This window comes from Polypterus senegalus, chromosome 15 (genome assembly GCF_016835505.1).
Source record: "Polypterus senegalus isolate Bchr_013 chromosome 15, ASM1683550v1, whole genome shotgun sequence".
Lineage (NCBI taxonomy): Eukaryota > Metazoa > Chordata > Cladistia > Polypteriformes > Polypteridae > Polypterus > Polypterus senegalus.
In genome coordinates, this window is record NC_053168.1 from 34,185,076 (window position 1) to 34,208,192 (window position 23,117).

Here is a 23,117-nt window from a genome sequence, read left to right on the forward strand (position 1 = left end):
GGATGAGACAACATAGGAGGTATGGAAGGAGACAAGAAGGTTTATATTAGTGGAAGAAGATATGAAGATTATGTATTGTACTATTGTGGAAAAGATTTGGAGGTACCGTAAAATAAAAAATGATGTTCTGTTTGAACCCTGGACTGTGTTGTGTAGTTGTGTTTGGGGTTTTGGGGTGCTGCTCTGCCCACTACTGGTCACAATGGACGTAAGATGAAGGGATTCTGTGAAAACATCAATCAATTAACTGACTCAATCAACGAACCCATCTTGGATCTCCAGGTTAGCCACTGGGTATGTGCAGTTGGCATATTCCTAAACCCCCCTGACCCCCCGTTTCATGTTTGCTAACTGGTTGTTCTACATCGTTTTAGTCTGATGATGACTGCCATCTGGAGTTAGTTTGTGCCTTAAACCTGCTAGTGCTATTGTTGATTCCTTTTTACCCACAGCTCAGAGGTGGCAAGTGATTATTCAGAAAATTAAGAAATATAAAAACTGATGGACACCAGCTGAGGAGTCAGTCAACTAAAGACAAAAAAGATGAAAAAAAAAACAACATACAATGCACAGTTCAAACTGAGAAAGATGATGGTGTGTCCTACTGTTCCAGATTGGTGATGCTGTACTGTATGTATGTTTAAAGCCTTATACATTCATGACTTCATTAAGTAATCTTCTTCTTACCAAAAGACGTATCCCGTGGGGCTGTTTTCCTGACCTTCTTGGTTTCATCACAGATCCACTCCTCACAGCACTTTCCTGGCACCTTCACCCGTTTAGGATTTTGACACCACACAAGCGGTGGCCTTGAATCTCTACATATGGGCACACAGCCAATGGCTCCGTTGGTGCACATGCACTTGTATTTGCAGTTCGGCTGAAAGCTCTGTCCATTTTGGTAAATGACACCATCGTGTTCGCACCCAACTCCAACCATATCTGTCAAAAAAAACAAAACAAAAAAAACACCAAATCCTCACCTTGTAAAAAACAAAAAAATACATTCCAACTTTTCATCTATCAGCTTTTAAAACGAGACATCACAGAAACTTGGCTATATTGTAATAAACTGTATGTTAATTTACCTGCTTATTTGTAATATTCAATAAATAATAATAACTAATGTATTTATATGCATAATAAGGTCTAAGCCTTAGAAGTTCAGTACTCTCTGTACATGAGACAATAATTACTCTATAAACCTATAAAAACTCCACACCTGATTGTCTAAATTTTCTACAGTTTGAGCCCAAATATTCCTCTGCCCTGTTTAAATATATTGTATTGTTTTTTTTCCAAGCATAATCTTCACTAAACTTCAGTTCCTTAATGTAATATGCCTCAAGCTCACAGAATCAAAAGGAATACACTAAAAGCATTGTGCTGAATTAGCGTTAACATTTTAGTGACTTACGTGCACACACTCCTTTTTCGTACCTAGGCTTGTCCGCACTATAATCACAATAGAGTCCCTTGTGGTAGTCGCACATGTCTGCCTCATTGCACCTCTCCCCCACTTGCTTGGCACAAGTCTTGCAGCAATCACAGCCATCCGTCACAAGACTGACCCCTGCAGGACAGCTCGGTGCCACCTTTGAACATTTGCATGGCCACTTGCAGTACTGGGTCCTTGTGTACTCCTCTGTCACTGCTGATGGGATCGCTGGGCTCATGGTGGTTAAATTCTGACAGTTTGCCTGAGGAAAGGGGAAACAAATCTATTACTTAACTGTGTACATTAATTTGATTTAAAATGCACATACAGGATTATGGACAGAATAATAGTGCAGTGGTTGGCATTGCTGCCTCACAGCTCCGGAATCCAGGATTTGTATATTTTGTGCTCTGATCTGTTGGTCATGGTGTCTACTCCTCTTTGTTAAGTGTCATTATCTCTCTATAAAAGAAAATCTTGAGACGAGACGTGACTTTCTCAGAGAGACACTTTCACGTCCCGTGAGACAAACAGTAGATGACAAAGTAGAAAGTTGTAAAGAATTCAAAAATGTTGGTGCGATACACATGCAGAGTTAGGTTATAATGGAAGTACGAAAATTCAAAAGTCTCCAAAAAATGATAGTAAAGATCGCACTAGCGCAAACAAACGGAAATTATTACTTGGTGAAATAACGGAACACAAAAAGAGATCGAAAATAATTTTCAGATTTAAACTTTAAGTCAGAGAATTGTAGATCATCTAATTCGCGTTGCCATCAGGGAAAAGTAGTGTTTCTTCCCAATGAAGAGGCGTATCCGCGAGAATTAAAAGATTTGTTGTTTGGTGAAAGTCATATCCACATATTTGCTGTCACACTTGGGTCACAGAGTTGCACAGATACACAGGAGACCGCGGCCGCGTCTCCTTGGGGTGCATTCAGCCCCCCTCTTTACAATGTGAGTGGCAGAGACGTGAATAGGGGGGTTGGCGAACAGTGAGCAGGGGGCAAAGCCCCCTAGTTATAATAAAATTAAAGGAGCAAACCGCCTATAAAAAGGTGAATTAATAGGACAACAATAAAAGGCAGTAAAGCTATGACAAAAAAAAATTATTACTATTTTTTATAAATGTAAATCTCACACTCAATTGCACTTTTCTCAATGCAGAATCTATATATATAATTCACTAAGGCAAGACAACCATGGAAATCACGCCGGAAGGGGCGTGGATTCACTAAGCCGCCGACAAGTGAGACACCTATGGCGCACACAGGAAGGAGCCACGCCCACCAACTCCAAGACCATTGGATATGACAACAACTCGCAGGGCCACGCCCACCAACTCGGACGCGACGACACAGAAAAAATGGCGTCATTTATGTTCGCCTGTCGTAGAGGCCACATGCAGTGCAGGTCAGGTTAATGTCATGTACCTCCGAGCTACGTTGACTGTTCATAGAGGCATGTTTCTCGCGGAGGTGAATCGCCATATGCAGCGTGTGAAACGGTTTGCGAGGGGTATCCCATGGCATCCTTAAAACAAGCCTTTAAAACTGAGGTTAAAGCACAATGAAGGAATCAGTCTTTAAAAACCAATAAGCCCTGTGCCTCTGTTTCATTACCGTCTCACCTGCTTCACCAATGTAGGCCCTACAACAGTCGAGACGCTCTGTCAGCAGCTGACCTTCTCTGTGCCTCACCGGTTCACACAGAGGCAGCGCAAGAGAAAGCCGCGCCAGAGACAGACAGAGGCACACACACAGGCAGCTGGTGGGCGGCTCTCCGTGAGTTTCTCTTGCGACCAGGCACATGAGCAGGCAGTGTGTATGCTTCGAGAACGAGGCTGGACGCGACAGGACCATCTAGGAAAAATCATGTCGCGGATGTGATTCGCTGTATGCAGTGTGTAAAACAGTTTGTTTGTCGCAGATGTGAATCGCTGTATGCGGTGTGTAGAACAGTTTGCGAGGGGTGTCCCTGTGTCTTTCCAGAAGTGTTCAACCATCAATAAATAATTATTCGGCGTTTGTTATGCTGTGGGTTCACTATTGTGTTGTATTTTGCTCTCTCCAGAGTTCCATCTTTTCATTCACTTACTGTTGTATTCTCACACTAACCTGTTTTAGACAACCGTGTCTTTCCAGAAGTGTTTACCAATCAATAAATAATTATGCATGAGATTGAGCGTGTGTCTAGGTGTGGGTAAGCCGTTGAACCCCATTCGGGCTGCAAACCGTGGAATTGCCACTAAGTGCGACTCATACACTCCCACTGTTTTCGTCCCTACCCTTTGTGCACACCCCCCTCCCACACGTTGACTGTTAATGGAGGCATGTTTCTCGCGGAGGTGAATCGCCATATGCAGCGTGTAAAACTGCTTGCGAGGGGTATCCCATGGGATCATTAAAACATTCCTTTACAACTGAGGTTAAAACACAATGAAGTGAGCAGTCTTTAAAAAATGAGTTTTCGGTTTCGACGCACAACCGCGTGCACTATAGCAAACTGTTTTACACGCTACATACAGCAATTCGCATCCGCGACAAACATGCGTCTTCTTAGATGCTCCTGCACTTTGTACACACCCCCCTCCCACCTCGCTACGCCGCACGGACGATTGTGTCTTGGTTCGTTCCGTGCATTGTTACAATGTTGCTTTACTTGCTGATTTATTACATTACCGATTTTGCAAATGTTAAATTTTCTCCCTGTACTTAAAAATTCTTAAAAAACCGGCCTGATTATGTGGCGTATGGTACGCCGCGGGTTGGCTAGTAAGAGAAAAAAGACCAGCTAACTAAACAGTGAGCTCAATTTCAGGTAAAATGACTCACTGATTGTCAAAATGAATGGAACATAAATCCAGAGCTACGGCGGAACCCCGGGACTGAACTTGACGAGCACTTCTTTAGAAATTAGAGACAGTAAAAGTGACCAGTGTGTCACCCTCGACATTATCAGGAGCTCACAGAGTTTTTAGTCAATAGATGGTAATAACTGTAACCAGCCCAGTAAGGGATGCCAGCTCATCTCGGGAGTACGTTTAGACTCTCTAATCAACACTGCAAAAAAGAAAATATGAAACTGCAAGAAAACTGAATTCTGTACTCAAGGTGTAGGTAAAAACATGGCAGCCTACTGTGACCTCAAGATATCTTCTAAAATATGTAGAATATATTAACATGAGAAAGAAAAACAAAGAGATGGAAAAAGCAGAAGGGTCTGCTTCAGTGACCCTGACACACTGTACGAGGAGCTGCCTGCATTTTCCTTATCCTGATTTGAGTTCTTTGCTCCCTATGCAGTCACACTTCTACGCTGGCTGGTGCCGCTGAACTGTGTCTATATTTATCTGAGCAAATACATTGGGACTCCTTAGATGGTGGCTGAAGATCGATCAGCCAGAATGGGTGAATGACTGAATGAATAACAGCCAATTTGATGTCCCATACTGAATCTCAAAGGACTTCCTACTGCTCAGGGACACCAAAGTAAAGTTAGCTTATTGCTTGATAACTGTTTGACTGTCGGTACTTGGGAATAGTCAGTATAATAAATCATGAATATAATGCTACAAATTTCCAACTATTGTTTTTCAGAAATAATTTGTGATTACCAGGGGACATTGCAGCACCCTAGACCCAAGACACCACTTCATAGACACAAGTCCCAGTATAATGAAAGGTTTATTTTTACAAAATACCTTGCACAAAGGGTTTAAATAGGGCATCAACACAATTCTTCTCTCTTCTTTCTCTTCCACACCTCCCAGGCAAGCTTCGTCCACCTTCCACCCGACTCCAACTCACCTGGATGAGGTCAAACGGCCTCTTTTACGCCAGACCCTAGAATACCTCTGGTCCTGGGGCACAGCCCAATGGAAGCACTTCTGAGATAATCGGAAGTCCCAAAAAGTAAGGACTGTGAATACCTTCAGTGCCCCCTGGTGGCCCCCTCAGAACCCAACAGGGCTGCCTTATGGAACTACACATTCCAGCAAGTCCTGTAAGCATCTGAGTGAGGATCCTAACCCAAGGAGGCCGCCACCTAACGTAGTGCGCAAGAAAAGATTTATCAGTGCACAAACACCTGTTCATTCCATTGTACTGGCCTCTCAGCTGGGTAAGGAACCTGTACAATCCCAGTCTGGATGCCAGTTCATGTGTGCCATCCATTAGGAATTATTTTTCTAAGATTCACTAAAAATATGTGTAAAAAACAATAGAATCAATACAGAATATAAGTAAACTGCATACCCTCTTAAAGAATATGTTTTTCTCAATGTAGCTAATTACTGGCTACAATATGTGATTTGCTTCTGAAAAAATAATAAATGCAATATGGTGTTGTTGAAATTAAAACAAAGAGGACAATCCAAAAATGATTGCGTTGTTTAAGTCAAATACCTAACACCTATTTCATAAAAGTGCTTATTGCAAAAGTGAAAGACACTGATTTTGAAAACACATCCCTCTTATAGTCTGCTTTTTTATTGAATTTATTTAAAATCAAAAAAAACATTCCACGCAAGCAAGTCAAGTTTTACAAAACTAGGTTCTAATCGAATCAACCTCCACCCATGAGAAAGAGAACTAGGCAAACAGAGTAAAACTTTAAAAGTAAATAAATAAATATAAATAGAATAAAAAAAGGGATGAGAATCTGCTTCCTCAATTTAAATCCTTATTCTAAGATATTATTGATTAGATCCTGCCAGTTTTTATAAAGGTTTTGCACAGATCCTTTAACTGAGAATTAGATTTTTTTTCCTATTTCAAACAGCATATAACATCAGCTACCCACTGACTTAAAAGTGGAGAGTTAGGATTCTTCCAGTGCAGCAAGACAAGTCTATGTGCTGATAGTAAATTAAAGGCAATTACAGTTTGTTTAAGCCCCTCTGTGAGCCCACCAATCACAGCAGTTAGTGGATTAGGAGGGATTGTGATGCCAAGGCTGTCTGATAGGCATTTAAAGAATTTGGTCTAAAATGATGTTAATTTGGTGCAGGCCCAAATTATATGGCTCAGTGAGGCTGGAGCTCGATTGCAACGTTCGCAGGTTGGATCTTGCCCTGGAAACATTTTGGACAATTTTAAACGAGAGAGATGTGCTTGATAGATAATTGTAAGTTAAATGATTGTATGTTTTGCGCATATGGCGCTTGACTAAATTCTGAGCATTGCTACTTTCCACTCCTTTTCTGAGATGTTGAGTGAGAGATCCTTTTCCCACCGCATTTTTGATGCTCCATGATTAAACAGATTGCATTATTGCATGACGGCTTGGCACCTGTAGGCGCTGAATAAATAAAATACATTCTGACTCTGGGTTTGGCTTGAGACAAATGCTACTCAGGTGTCCTATAGGTGTCCTGACTATAAATTTGGCCCTAGTGAAATAAAGGTATCAAAGCGCACAATTCGCCGTACCTTAATGCAGCCAATGGCCCAAACAAGTTTCCCTCCTGTAAGCCAGAAACATGAAAATGCAGGAGGACTAACGAACACAAATATAGGACAATGGAGGCTTTGGAAAACCTTTCTTCATTCAAGTTAGGAGAATCAGAATATGAAGACACCCCCACAAGCCCATGGATGCAGTCATTGAATGCAGACCATGTGGGCTGACTGTGGCAGTGAAATAGTATGAAGTGTGTGTTTGTGATACACATCATATCCCACAGTGTAAGTAGAGCCATATTGAAATGTTGCTGGATATCTGAATGTTGTTGTGAATCAATTGCACCCTTTTATGGTACAAGTGCACCAATCTTGGTATTTCTAACAGAATAATGCTGCCTGTCACAAGACTAGCGAAATCAAGAGTATGAAACTGGGAACTGGACAATATCAGGCACCTGACTTCAATCCAATTATCATCTGTGGAATGAAATTAAATTAATTATTTGGAGCAGAGATCAGCCATCATATAATGATGAATAACTGCTGTTCCCTTTGGAGTTGGCATGTGACAGCAGCAGTGCCAGATTGTTTCTGGTTAGGAATGATGCCCCCTCTCAGCTACTCGTCCTCTGTGGGGCAGCAGCAGTGATGGGACTCGAACTCAGATTACAGAGCAGTCTTGTCAGCCCTCTCTATGAAAAAGATGACAAGAGTTGATTAACCATGTCTCCCAGGCCATCTCTATTGGATCCCATGACTTTGCATGCCCGTTCTCATTATGTGCTAGCATGACATTGTTGCCATCCTGGATACTAGGAATCAATGGGAGATTGTTAGTCTGGGACACTATCCACAATACCACATTTTTGTATGAAAACACAGACATTAATATTAGATATTTAACCTGTTGTCCACACTATGCAGGTCTTTTCAACCCCCAAAAACTGAGACTTTTGAAAATGCTCTGCAAAGACTTATAATTCCAAACACGTAGCGTGAATGTGTGAAAATGCAGTTTTTCAAAAAATATTATTAAATGACTTATTAAATGACTTTTCCCTGACTTGACGCTGATCGTTACAAATTGTCATTCCTTGATTTGCCACCCTTCATGGAAGACAAACATATTCCAACATAACAGGCATAGAAGAGTTGCTTTCCATAATGCTTGTTGTTTTGCTTACCTGTACGAATCTACATTGTGTTTTGTACAGTTTAAATGCTGTGTACATGCACAAAAGGAACATAATTTATGGACTGCTACAGTTCTGCGATAAATCCCATGGCTGGCTGTGCTGCCAACCCTTTCCAAGATAGCTAGTTTTGGCATACATGTATTGTAGCCAGATGACTATGCCATATGTGTTTTCGGTCATTTTAGTGTGAACAGAAAAACTTTTGTAAATGATTTGATAAAGCTAGTGTGGACGCAGATTGATTTAATTTAAAAACAGGTTTTCAATGAAAATGAGGTAGTGTGGATGTAGCCTAGGAAAGCAACATGTAAAATAAACAGAGAAATGCTAAAATAAACCAAAAATCCCAAACACCACAGGCTACTACAGCTTCCATGCACCACAGAGGGAAAAGCAAAGCCAAAGAACAAACCACCTTTAAAAGAAGTGATCAGCGTCCAGAGCCCAGGCTCCATCCTGATAGAAACAAGCTAGGAACATGAGGGGTAAGAAAGGTTAGTAGATAAATAGTCATAATGGTACCAAAAACAGGCACAGGAAGGTGAACACAACGAGCCGGACAACTTAAAAAAACAGGTTAGCAGACTAACAAAGGCTAAGAAGGCTCTTCTGTTACATAAAGGTCTCAGGTTCAAGCCCTGCAACTGCTGGTGCCTGGGGGAGATTGAAAAAGTGAGGAGTTTGAGCCACCCTGGATGAATACCCGACCAGAGACACACAACTTGTCGAGTCTAACGTCTGATATGTGTGTGCTGTCCGGAGTATAAATGAGGGTCCAACTCATTATTATACAGATGTACAGCAGCTGACACACACCTACCATGCTGCGTAATGCTATAAGAAAATCATTAACTCATTCAGGGCTGATGTCAACTTTTGTCAAAAGGAGTAGTTGACGATAGTAATCAACTGTAAACCGTTATGTTTTAGTTGGACTCTTGTTGCAAGAAGGAAAGTTAACTTTGTTGCTTTGACCGAGATTTCCCGCGCTTCCGTGAGTAGTAAGGCACAAAAATGGCACTGACATAATGGTGAGAGATCAGAGCGAATGCGTAAAGCAAAATACTCACTGGATGAAGTTATTCCTACTATCTCTGAACTGGACTATGACTTGCCACACTCCGATCTTGATACAAGCAATCGAAAATGAATGTGAGATTCCAGCTTCATCTGACTGGTCTCCAACTAATCGTGGTGCGAAACAGGTTCATATAGCTGGCACTCCTATGGCACTGTTCCCTAGGAGGACTGCCACTTAACAATGGTAAGAAGTAAAAACCAGTTTGCAATGCACTGTGACCGTGACCGCTGCTGCTGCCGTCCCAGCCATGCGAAGACAGCCTGGCAGCAAACCTGCTGCACATTCTTGGAAAACTCGCAGCCACAGCATGCAACAACAGATGTTTCATGTTGATTTCTGTGTGAAACCATTGCTTTTCAGAAACTATGTTTTTTGGAAAAAATATTCAGCGCTCAAAGAGTTAAACAGTCGGCAAAGAGAAGGTTAACTACTAACGAATGACAGGGGACACAGCCCAACACACCATACTTTCTTCACTTGTCCTCAGGCTATATTTTACCGCCTTTTAACCTTTAGCTCACATTCTTCTGATGAGAGTTTTTTCTTGAACATTCTTACCTAGTTTTACAGTATTTCACAAAGTACAAGCTGTCCTTTTTTACATGCTATAAACTTTGATTACTTTGGCAAAGTTCCAATTTGGGCTACTAGCACCACAAAAGCTGCAGACTGGTAAGACCTGCAGAGCAAAGAGGAGCATTTGAACGCTTACCCAACATTAATACACTATACACGTGTGAATGTTTAGTCAGCTGACAATGTCCTCAAAATCATTTACAAATGCTATTCTCACTCATGGGTGGAGTTTGAGGGGTGAACAGCCCACCTACGGATGTACACTGCTGTGTAAAATAGTCTCAAATGAAGGATGTTTTTTCTTCACTGGTTTTTAAGACCACAGTTAATGTAAATATGTTAATAATCAATGAATTAGGCACATAGTGACATAGAGGTAACACTGCTGTCTCACAGTAAGGAGTCCACTGGTCGTGTCCCAGGTGCTCCCTGCATGGAGTTTGCATGTGGGTCCTCGTGGGTTTTTTCCAGATTTCCTCCCACAGTCCAAAGACATGGAGGTTTGGGTGAACTGGCAAAGTTAAACCATCCCCTGATGTGTGTCAAGTCAATTTTATTTAAAGAGTACATTTAACAAAAACACAAGTTGACCAGAGCGGTGTGTGTGTGTGTGTTCGCCCTGCAGTGGACTGGCACCCTGTTCAGGGGTTGTTCTCGTCTGCACCAGTTGCTAGCTGGGATAGGCTCCAGCTGCCACCTGCCCTCGATAACACGGTCTAGAGGATGGATGGGTCAACAAATACTATAACTGATTCTGTTCAAAGCAGCTCTTTCTTATACATCGCCTATCTTCAAAACTCTTTCAGATTTAGCTTTTAGAGAGGTTATTTCAACTTATATATGTTTTATTCAGTATTTTCTTCTTTTACATATCTGATAGTCACTCCTGTTGACAAGCACATCCTCAGTGATGGAAATGGCAGTGAAAGTGTCGCCGGTGCTTAGGCCTGTCTGTAAAAACAGGGCCATGGAGTTCTGTGCAAACCCCTATCACAAGTCACCCATACCACTGTGACAAAAATATTTAAAAACAAAAATATGATATTGGTCTCTTTGATAAAGCAAATAAGTAACAGAAAATTCTCCAACTTTTAAATAACTTAACTAAGTCCTCGAACACATCAAATAACTAACTTTTCATCACCGAAAGCTCTTCTCAGAACAAATGATTTTGAGATCAAACTTGATTTTGAATGATTAAAAATGTGACTTTGAGTTTGCACTGTTCAAATCCATTTTTTTCCTGTCTCTTTTCTGGTTTGCTGTCCCTAACTTCCTCCACTTCTTTTCGGTATCATTTTCAGTGAATGACTACTAAACTTTTTTACCTGCCATGAATAGTGCATATGTCAGTTACAAGTGGACCTGGACCCTGACCTCACCTTTCCAAAGCTGTTTCCCCCTTGATCACCATTCTGCCACTGTCACTTGAAAACAATTATGCAGTGGTGTCTGGGACTTTTGATTTATTTTAACTTTTTTTTTTTTGACTTTGCATGTTGTTTTCCTAGGCTGGCAATCTCCCATTGTTTTCTGGGATCCAGGATGGTTAAAGCTTGAGAGACTAGAAGACAGGTTGGATTTAATTTGGAACCAGAATACTGAACACAGTCTAAAAACTAAGCCAAAGCCAAAACCAGGACATTGGCTAAAAATTATAACAAAGCCAAAATACTCATCTCCAAATGTAGTAGAGAAAACAAAGCAAAAGGAATTAACCTGCAAATTCCTTAGCAATGAAGCACAAACAAAAAAAGTCTCCAGCTGTTTCAAAATATTTTTTTGAATTAAAGACAGGAGGATTCTTGACCAATGAATGAGGTGGAGAGGCGGGCCTGCAAGTCAAAAAGTGACTCCTATAAGGCTTTTTAGGCTTACTGTTTATGATGTGTGCTAATTCTACCAAACCAAATATTTTAGAAAAAAAAAGGTTGTGGTTTGCACATTTTGTGCATACGACTGTATAATTGACATATGAAATATGCAACACTGTGAGTTGTTTTTTCTTTTTTCCCTCCAAGGACATTTCTCATAATATTTGCCTTTGCACAACATTGGCCGCCATTGGCTTGTATTATCAAACTTTTTTTCTCTCCATTCTGTATGAAAACATGAGACTGGCCACCACCACAAAGTACAGGGTAACATATTAAAAAAAAGTAATTTTTAGGTGGAGTATTGCTTTAATTCCATTTGATCAGTGAAAGTGCAATGAAGGATATGCACAATATGAAGTGTCCAAATTAGTACATAAGATTAAAGCCAAACAGATCATGTTAAATTTTTTTGACAATTGTGTCATGCCATTTTGTGAAATATTACATCAAATGATTGGCTCCAGCAGACCCCCGTGACCCTGTAGTTAGGATATAGCGGGTTGGATAATGGATGGATGGATGGCCTTTTCTCTGTTAGTTAGAATGCTTCAGTCTTACGTCAGAATAAATCTTTATTTTATTGGATGTCTATGACTGGTCATAATGACCATACAGAACCATGTTCAGAACTAATAGTCTTTAAATTGTATTCATTGTTTTTAAATATTTTTTCATAACTTCATATTTTTACTTGACTGGTAATGCATCAGAATAAAATAATCTAAGGTGGCCTGTGATCTTAACTGGTGACCTTTGGGCAGGGTGAACCGATTTTTCTCTGTGCATCACAGATGTTTCCATAATTCTGTTACAGTTCAATTCAAGTGACACATTAGTGTGTAATAACACAAAAAATAAACATGTCTCGCTTGTGGCTTAGCAGAACAGCAGAAAACAATGACCCCAGTGTGCAGAGTGTGTGTGTGTGTGTGATGCTGTACTAGTGGTTGAGGTCATTCACTCTGTTTTACTTTGAAACATCACAGTAAGGTGGGATGCCAGTCAAACAAATTAACAGAAACAAGTACACCTGGCCAAGTTTGTGGACACTGTAGAAAAAAATTAATAAAACCAGAAACTGTCCAGCAGCAGCAAACTGCTTTTACTTCCCTAGGGTCGTTGTTTGTGTGGCAAACCGTAGAACTTCCAAACAATTTTGCCCACGTCGCTTATGTTAAAAAATGTAATACCAAAGACAGCCACAAGAGGGCGGTGATACGCTGCATATAAGGCTGAGTCAGGCATTAATGCGGATACCGCCACACATTTGTATTGGCCGGGAAGAAAACGAGCTCTACAAAGCCAACAGCAAATGTGTCTTTTGTGGGTGTCAGTTACACTCACAGATCATCTGAGGCCACATATTCATGTTAATAAGCATATAATGTTACTCAATGTATCAAAATACCCTGCAGAAACGGTATTGGATTAAGCAGGTTTTGGTTTGTGTGTTGATAGCGCTCAGTCCGGGGTTGGTTTTTGCAGTGCGGCCGGTGCTGCTGAGATTGGCGCCAGCTCCCTGCGACCCTGAAGCGGATAAGCGTTTAAGAAAATTGACAGATGGATGATGAAATAAATAGTTAACACTCGCCAATGGTGCAAAACACAATCCAAGTACCTGTCACAGAACGCACAGCGTCTTAAGATACATTAGGTCAGAAATGATGATCAAGATAAGCAATGAGAGAAAAAAAAAACCTAAACGCATTAAAATTATATATATAAACAATACCTGTCAAATAATACAATGAGTATCCGGCACGTGTTTCGTCCTAGTTGGGGCTCATCAGATGTAAGCACCTTTGATTCCACTTGCGGAGATCGAACCACGGACACATATCTAATTTTATACTGCATAACTATAGTGTTGCACAACTGCTGTACATCTATGCCTAAGCCACCCATTAGTGTTCTAGAACTTTTATTTTAATTTAGCGGGTTTAATTTAGCGGGTGCGACTGGAGCCTAACCTAACAGCAGCGTTTGGGGCAGCGAGTTTGCTGAATTTAAATGAAAGACGTGGGTGCGATGGTGAAGCACACAAGGCAGGATGTGAACCCGACGACTGGCTGCTGTCCTGATCTCCTCAGGGCGATCCCGCCTTTAACCGCGCTACCCATGCAGTTAAAAGGTTTCATACGTTTTATTTATGGTTTTATTTTAGAATGCGCCTCCGTTCATAAAAGTTAACCGCGCGTTTTAAACTGCTCGGTTTTACTGTTTTCCAGGACTAATAAGACGATGTTAGAGTGAAGTGCCCGTACGTATCCAGCCGGGTGGAATAAATAAACGGAGCTGCCAGCGCGCGCCAAGTATAAAGGCGGAGGAAGGAGCGGGAACACGTCACGTGATGGTGCAGCCACCTACCACGCGGCCCGTCCGCGCTTTTACCCCGGGGGATCCTTAGGGTTTTACGAGATCTTTTATTCCCAGCAGTTTCCTTTTTTTAACGCAAATGATATGGCATTCCCAAGAAGGCCTGCTAATGGACACTTTAAAGCTCAGCGCGTGTCGGACAGCGGCTTACTGATGAAGACGGTTGAGTTTTTGTAAAGCAGTCTGCTCTCAGCTTAGGGGTTGTGGATTTAGTTCTGCCCTCTTCCTTGGTCTGTATATGACTGTTGCGAGATCTCTGTCGTTTTGTACATTTTCGGGTCGTTGTGAACTCCTGTCTGGTACCACATGGGTAAGTGTTCATGCCAGGGGCCTGACTGGCACGCCAGCCCGCCGTCTATAGTTTGTTCTCGCCTTGCGCCTGATCGGCCTATGAGAGACTGTGAGTAAGACTGACCGGGTTAGTTAAAAGACAGATGACCCGATGTAGGCAGAATGGGAAATTTTGAAGTTACACACCCCTGGTTTTATCTTCAGAATGCTTCTTTAAAAAAAAAAAAGAATAAAAAGCACACATCCGGTGTTGTATTGCATATATGGAGTTCAACTCTTACTACAGTTTAAAGGTCAAAAATGGCGACTCTGCTACACTTACTGTTTCTTGACTCTCTGTGTCTGTTAAATTGGATTAAATGGATTGATGTAATGGAAAGGTAAATATTGCAGTATATGAGTTTGCCACTGCATTGTGCTAGGCAGACAGATTAGGTTGGGTAGCATACACTGGTACAGTGTGTTGCCGTGCCCACCACACAATGAAACAGCTCGGGATCCCGGTTAGCAACCCCCAGGCAGACATGCGGTCCAGTCCACCCATTTCCCAGAAATGACCCAATATCTGCTGCAGTGAGGTCTTACATGGGAGTCCCCTTGAGCTGGTGTGCCCTCAACAATGAGAATGCTGCATGCTAGATCACCCTTGGGGAATCGTGCCACATGGCTGTAGTGCCATAACTGACGCTCCCTCACAATGCAGGTAATGTCAAAGTCAAACCAGCGGTACCCAAGGATTCTCCGAAGAGACACGGTACTGAAGGAGTCCAGTCTTCATCTCAGGTCACTGGATAGCGTCCATGTCTCACAACTATAAGGGAGCAACAGGGCTCTAAAGACTTAGACCTTTGTCCTTTTACATAGATATCGGTAGCGCCACATGCCCCTTTCCAGTGACCTCATGACCCCCTATGCTCTCCCGATCCATCTACTGACTTCATAGGAAGAGTCACCAGAGACATGAATGTCACTGCTGAGGTAAGTAAACCTCCAGACAAGGTCAACACTCTCTCTACAGACAGACACACTGCTGATGGCCGTACCCAAGAGGTCATTAAAGGCCTGGATCTTGGTGTTTATCAAGGACACTTGCAAGCTCAGACACTCAGATTCCTCACTCAGTCTCTCGATAGCCCTGATCAGAGCCTCCATTGACCCTGAAAAGATCACAGCATCGTCAGCAAAGTCAAGATTAGTGAATCTCTCTTCACCAACAGATGCCCCAAAGCCACTGCACCCTACGACCTTGCCCAACACCCAGTCCATACAAGCACTGAACAGAGTAGGAGCAAAAACACACGCATGATGAAACCCAAAATCAACTGGGAAGTGCGCAAAGGTTCTGCCTCTACTCTGCACAGCACTCACAGTACCAACTTTACTGGAATTTTTCCTCAGGGTCTTTCCACAAGGTTTCAGGAACTGAGAGCAGAACTAATTAAGTGGTGAGGAAACAGGGATAAGGAGTACATAAGGTAAGATAATTTATGTTTTCTGTTAAATAAACTTCGCCCCTGCTCACTTTGCTAGCCAACCACTACCCCCACCAGCGCTATGCGCCGTTGTGAACGCACCCCAAGGAGACGCGTCCGCTCCTCCGAAACCCCTCTTAAACGGTGATACAATGGGAAACGAATAATTTGTTTTTTTACCTCCTTGTTGCTCGATGAGCTGCTGGCTTGCTGCGTGATCTGCATTTCGTGCAGTGCTGTACAAGCCTGTACAGCACCTTCTTGTCCCCCAGGCATCCTCAAACACCATGTGATCTCTTTTTGCTGTTCCGTTATTTCACCGAGTAATATCTTCCATTTGTTTGCACTAATACAATCTTTATTCTCATTTTTTTGAGACTTCCGAATTTTCCTACTTCCATTATCTCCAACCTGCTCTGTATGTGTTTCATAGGACTTGCTTCTAAAGGTTGTAAGTATGACGTGACCTGTCAATTCATGGATTTTAATGTACTGAAGGTATTGCACATCCAACCAATATGCACCACACTACTACCCTCTGGCACTATGAGAACCAAGAATGAATTGTGAGGTGATAGATAAATAGTGGATTCAGAAAGTAATCCAACACCTTCACTTTTCACACACTTCATTGTGGTGTAGATTTGATTTTAAATGGATACATTTGACTTTTTTGCCCATTAAGCTACACTCAACAACCCCACGGTGACAAGGTGAAAATGTGTTTTCAAAAAGTTTTGCAATTTTTAAAAAAATCAAAAACTGAAATATCCCAGTCATACAAGTATTCAAACCCTTTGCTGTGGCATCAATATTCTGGTCAGGTACATTCAATTTGCTTACATTGTTCTTGGGATGTGTCCAGAGTGTGATTGGAGAGTTGATTGGACATGATTTACAAATGTCCTGTGTACATGAGGTCCCACAATTCACACTGCATATCAGGACAAAAACCAACCCACGAAATCCAAGGAACACTCTGTAGACCTCCAGGTGTTGCGAGGCATTCATAACAGTTAGGAGGTAAAGCTATTTATAAACCTGTGTGTGTTCCAGGAGCACAGCAGCCTCAATAATTGTGAATTGAAAGACATTTGGAACCACCAGGACTCTTTCTAGAGCTGATTTTCTGGCCAGGCTGACTTACTGGGCAAGAAGGACCTTGATTAGCAAGGTGACCAAGAAGCCAGTTTTCCCTCGAACAGAGCTTCAGAAGTGCTCTGCTAAGATGAGAGAACCAGTCAGAAAAACAACTATCTCAGAAGCCCTCCATCAATTGGTGTTTAAGTCAGAGTCGCCAGGCAGATGTTATTCTCAAATAAATGGCTTATGAACATTTAAAGAACTTTGGGAGCAAGAGGTAAACGATTCCCTGGACTGATGAGACAAAAATGTAACTCTTTGGACAGAACCCTAAGCACTAAGGTTGAAGAAGACCAGAAACTGCTCATCATCTGCCTAGTTCAATCCTTGCAGTGAAGCATGGTGATGGCAGCATCATGCAATGGAGATGCGTTTCAGGCACAGGGACAGGGGAACTGGTCAGAACTGAGGGCAGGATGAATGCAGCCAAATACAGAGAGGTCTGTAAAGAAAACCTGCTCTAGAGTACACACCACCTCACAGTGGGGCGATGATTCACCATATGACAATGATGAATTATACGACATATACAGCCAAAACAATGGAGTGGCTTTGAGACACGCTCATTAAAGAGCCCAAGGCAAAGCTTAGATTTAAATTGCATACAAAATCTGTGAAGAGACATGAAGATGGTAGTTTACAGATGCTTCCCATCCAGCGTGGTAGGATCTGCCTGAAAGAATGGAATAAAGCACCCAAATCCTGGTATGCCAAGCTTGTAGACATTTACCCAAGATGACTTGAAGCTGGAATTGCTGCTAAAGTACTGAATTAAGGGTCTGAATATTTCTGTAAAGGAAGGATTTCAGTTATTGACTTTTTGAAATTTTGCAAACCTTTCTGAAAACATTTTCACATTATGATTATGGGTTATTGAGTGTAGATTGATAGAGAAAAGTTGGAAATGTATCCCTTTAAATTTAAATCTACAACACAGTAAAGAGTGCAGAAAGAGAGGGGGTCTGAATACTTTATGAATCCACTGTAGATAGGTAGAAATGTGAGGGACTATATAACAGATGGATAGATGTGCCTGCTTTGTTTGCAACATTGATGCTTATACTTCAGCTTCTTTTCATGCACATCCCAAACACATTAATGTCAGTTTAACTGGAGAGTCCAAATTTGAGAGTGTGCATCCAAGCGCCTCCCATTTCATTTTATTTTGTGAATGTAAGACGAGAAAGCATGAACACACACATTCTAAGGGGCAGGCACTACAGAACAAGTCAGAGCCCTTTGATATTGCATTCCCTCTTCTTCAACATGCATTTTGATTATCATTCACCAGACCTACTGAATATTCTTTTGAAACAGTTTGCTTTTCTGCATGCTGTCAGGCAGTCCATGTGTTTTGAAAGGTGGTCACCATCCATCAAGACTCTTTCTACCACAAACACCTTTCCCTCACAAACTCTTCTAACATGCGGTCTCTTGACAACCCATCCTAGTCTTGCCCAGGAAACTTTGTGTATTCTGAAGGACACCTGCATGTTGTACCTCTTAAAACTTGCTCCCTTTCTGCTTGCCACTAGGCTGCTACTGTGTTTCAAAGTTACTTGCTGTGCCACTATGTCCCTTATTGCCTTAAAATGTTTTTGATGAACCTAATCAGAGTCGCATACCTTAGTCAAGCTTATGTTAGTTTCAGTTTATCAATATTTATTGACTGTGGAGACCATCAGAAAACTATATGTGACTCATACCTAAAACCTCTAAGTCCATGGAGGCTGTCATCACTAAAGATGATTTAAATTGACCTCCCAACATGGGCTAGAGTAACAACCAGAAAAGAAAAAAAATGTCATGTATTGCATGACTATGTGCATTAATAAAGCTTGTGAACCAAATCATGAATTGATGACAAAGACTATTGATTGGAAGAAACCACATCAAATATGATTTCATCTGCATAATATGCTCCAAGGCTGGCTTGATCTAGGAAATCTTTATTTTATACTAGCATAGAACCCAGCACTGCCCGGGCTGAGGTCAAAATCTAAATTTCATGAAGAAATGCAGCCTGTGGTATTTCCCGGTACAAATGGGAAATTTGTGCAAAATTTGGTGGAGATAGGTACAACAATGTGGATCTGTATGCTAGACAAACAAAAGCAGGGGTACGTGGCATACTGGACAAGCACACATTCAGCTTTACAGCTTAGACTGCACTGTTAATAACTGAAAACATTAACATTCTTATACACTTGCAAAGATGTTTTACTCTACACAATCAGCACTCAGTAAATTTACATTAAATTGTTAATGTTATGGGCAGCATGGTGGCACAGTGTTTAGTGCTGCTGCCTCACAGCTTTTAGGAGAGCTGGATTTGCACATTCATTGCAGCTTAAAATGTCTCCCAGTTACATTCTTCACATTCTATCCATTACGGCAATGCACTTGCTGAGTTCAGAAGCAGCAGTACTGAGCTGAAAGCAGCCACCAGAACAACACTGGAATGTGGAAAACACGAAAAAGAGAGTTAAACCTCCTCCTGTTAACAAGGTACTTGATTTAAAATTCTGTTTACATAACATTGTCGGCTGTGGCACCAGCAATCCCAGACTAAATCAAACAGGTTTGAACATGGACACTGGGATAGGTGACAGCTTCTAAATGAACTCATCAGCAAATGAGGCCGCCTTGTTGAATTTCTTATCATTAGTTTTGCAGTTCTGAGGTTTATGAGTACATGCCTGTCTGGTACGCCTGCAGTGAAAAAGCGACCCTCCTGTTTAGGGCTGATCATAGGATAATGGGGAAAAGATTCTTCCTTTCTAAATATGGAAAAGGCAGTTTTTTTTTTGTTTTTTTTTACATCAATAATCTACTATCAGTCTACTATACATATATCACTCTTCATATCTATTTTATGTAATGCCTTCCTTTCTGTTTATTATATATAGTGCCTTTCACAGTTATTTATTTTATATAATGCCTTTCCTTTCAAAACTATAGTATCAATCAATCAATCTATTCTATTGCATAGTGCCCTTGATATATGTTTTGTAAAGTGCTCTATTTTATATAGCGCCTTTTACAGCTATTTATCTATTTTTAGTACTTCCCTTCATATTAACTTAATTAAAATAGTGCCTTTCTAATCTAAACTATCAGTCTTTCCATTATATAATGCAGTGGTTCTCAAACTGTGGGGCGGACCCCCATGGGGGGGTGCAAAGTAACAAAAAGGGGTGCGCGAAGATGTGAAAAAAAGAAAACAAGAATCGAAAATATGAAAAATACATCTATTGAAACCGAAACAAATTAACTTAAACTACATTCTGATACTAGAAAAAATAAATATAGAGTTAGATAAAAGTTAAGTAGGTATAATAAAATATGCATCTATGATATATCATTAATTAAAAAAGAACAAATTGGTATTAGTGGGCTCCTTTCAAAAAACGTTAGAGGGGTGCAATTAAAACTGTTATGAAAACTCAGGTCGCAAATACTTAAAGATTGAGAAACGCTGATACAGTGTCTTTATGTTTTGTGCAGTACTCTGTTTTACTTAGTTTCTTTCACATATACATTCTGCATATGTTGCTCTTCATATCTATTTTATATAATGCTCTTTATATAGTATTATACTGACATTCACAGCTGTCTGTTTTATGAAGTACCCTACATAGGTGTCTAATTTATATAATGCCTTTCTAAACTAAAGTGTCTATCAATCTTCTATTATACAGTGCCTTCCATATGTTTTGTATAGTGCTCTACTTCACATAGCTCCTTTCACATCTATCAATCCAGGTTTATCATGCATATCGTGTTTATTTTATATAATGCTTTTTATATCCATTTATATGGTTTATTTTTTCACCTACAATATCTCATATAGTGCCTTTCATATCAGCCTAATTTGTGCAGTAAGGTATCTATCGATATTTTTTACTATGTTGTGCTCTTCAGATGTTTTGTAAAGTGTTATACTTTGTATAGTTCTTTTCACATCTATCTATCTATACCCTGACCTTTATACAACATCTATTTTATATTGTGGCTTTCATGATTGTCTGTCTGTCTTATATAGAGCCCTTTGTACCTATCAACCTAATTAATTTTGTGTCTTTCAAATCTACAGTATATTTCTATTAATCTACTGTGTAGTGCCTTTCATATTTGTTTTATGTAGTGTTCTTTGTTATCTGTTTTATAGTTTCTTTCACGTCTATCTATATGGTGCTCTTTATACAGTACAGTATTTTATATTTTGCCTTTCATGACTGCCTATCTTATATTGAGTATTTCATATATATTACCTAATTTATACAGTGCCTTTCAAATCTACAGTATCTATTTTATAGTTTCTTTTTATATAGTTCCTTATCTATTTAAAATTAAGAGCTCCTAGTGTATGAGTCACCAGTTATCCAGTGACTTCATGGCTCTCATAGTGACAGTGCTAGTAGCCTTGATGGCTGCTGCTATGTGTATTTGCCATTGATCAGAAGCTGAACTGTACATGATGTCACTGTCACGATAGCCTGCCAGGACCGTATTTGCACATTTCTCTTGCGGATGCTTAATGAAGAGACTCTCAGTTGCAGTGTCTAATGCAACACAAAAGCATTTTCTACACTACGCTGGCGCTTCTCACCGCCAGACCCATAATGACAGACAAGTACAATGTAGCAAAAGCATTGAAAACAATCCGCTAATAACAGCCCACAAGTCAAGATTCGACCAAAAACAACAACAAAAAAAAGAAACTTCTCTCCCTCTCTCTATTATATATATATACACTATTTCAAAGTGAATCTATAAAATGATTAGTGAAGTTATGTAACGATCTTGGGTGTCGTTTCGTGTGAGGTTCGCACATTTTCCACAAGATCTGTTTTTCCCCCATCAATTTCCAGTAAGTTTATCGCTATTTTTTGTGCACACGCGTACGGATTCCTTTGAATCTGTCCCGTCCGAGCTAGACTTGGGATCATGATTCCATTGTGACAATTTACTGCAGGAAAAAAAGAAAACAAATGCCGAATAGCAACACTGTAAGTTCAGAGCACCGGCGAGCCAACACATAAAAAGCCAGAAGCAGTTCAAATGTGTTCAGTCAGCGTCGTAAGTGCCACGTAGCGCTCTCGGATAAAGCGGACACCTCCAATGCAGGGCGCTCTGATATAAACGTCTGGGATAAACCGATTAGCCAAAGTCTAAAATAGTGTTTCATTCGGATTTAACGGTGCACGAGTACACCGTACGAGGTTGCTTCTGGATCTAAAGAATGGCAACATTTAATGTTTACCAATTCACTAATTCCCAGCTTTAGCTAACTTCAATTTTGGCAGACAAGCTCTATCATTACCAAAAGATCTTCGGCCCTTTATAGCTTCTGGCAAGCCTCAACAGTAAACAGCTCAAGATCGAAACTCCGCTGGCCAGACAAACAAAACCAACAATGAGAGGGTGCAAACGGCACGAGTGCTTCCAATAACGCAGGTGTTTATAGGTCTGCCGTGGTATATAGCGCCTTTCACGGTGCGCAACGTGTCTGCACGCGCATATCAGAATTATTATCTTAACTGCGTATTTATTCACTCTTCTACTCTTACGATGTACAGACTCTGCCGCACAGACTTACGAACTGGCGTTTCATTGTAGATGGAGTATGTTTGTTCTTTTAACATAATTGGCATACCTGTGAATAGTGGAAGGTGCCTGCATGAATGTTCACTGCACAGATGAGCGGACAGTAGGGTTGTCTCCCTGCCTAGAGCCCTCTGAGAATTCACCCATTCATCTTCCATGTCCACTTATCCAGGGCAGGGTCGCGGGGAAGCTGCTGTTTATCCCAGTCAGCATTATGCGCAAGGCAGGAATAATTAGAACACACACGCACGCACGCACAACAGGGTAAAGTTAGCATCATCAGTCCTCCTAACCTGCATGCCTTGGACGTGAACAAAGGGAGAAGATGCATACTGAATGCTGGTCTTCTTGTTGCAAAGCAGCAAGGCTCCCACTGCGCCACCATGCCGCCAGTTATCTGAGACTGAGACTCCGAACAACTGGACAACTCCACCATCGGGGTCAACAGTGTAGTAGTTCAAAACATAACGTTTACTTTAAAAGAAACGAATAGCTGAAAAACTGCATTGCTGTCCCAGGTGAAAGGAAGACAGTGCGTAAAACAAAAAGGATGCAGATCAATTGAAATATGTTATAAATAAATAAAATTGGCTGATCCCCCAAAGTCACAATTAGTTTAATCCATATATTTGATGACTTTTTCAGTTTTT

General features: G+C 40.9%; 1 protein-coding gene across 1 annotated transcript in view; it reads right to left on the reverse strand.

Annotated features, from left to right (window-relative positions):
* The window catches only part of LOC120515734 (CCN family member 4-like), a 43,047-nt gene that overhangs the window by 17,909 nt on the left and 2,021 nt on the right, over positions 1–23,117 (reverse strand). Inside the window, exons 2-3 of the mRNA XM_039736999.1 lie at positions 1,418–1,700; positions 688–942 (exon numbers count right to left, since the gene is read on the reverse strand). Coding sequence (XP_039592933.1) covers positions 688–942; positions 1,418–1,700 — 538 coding nt within the window. The remainder of the gene's footprint in view (positions 1–687; positions 943–1,417; positions 1,701–23,117) is intronic.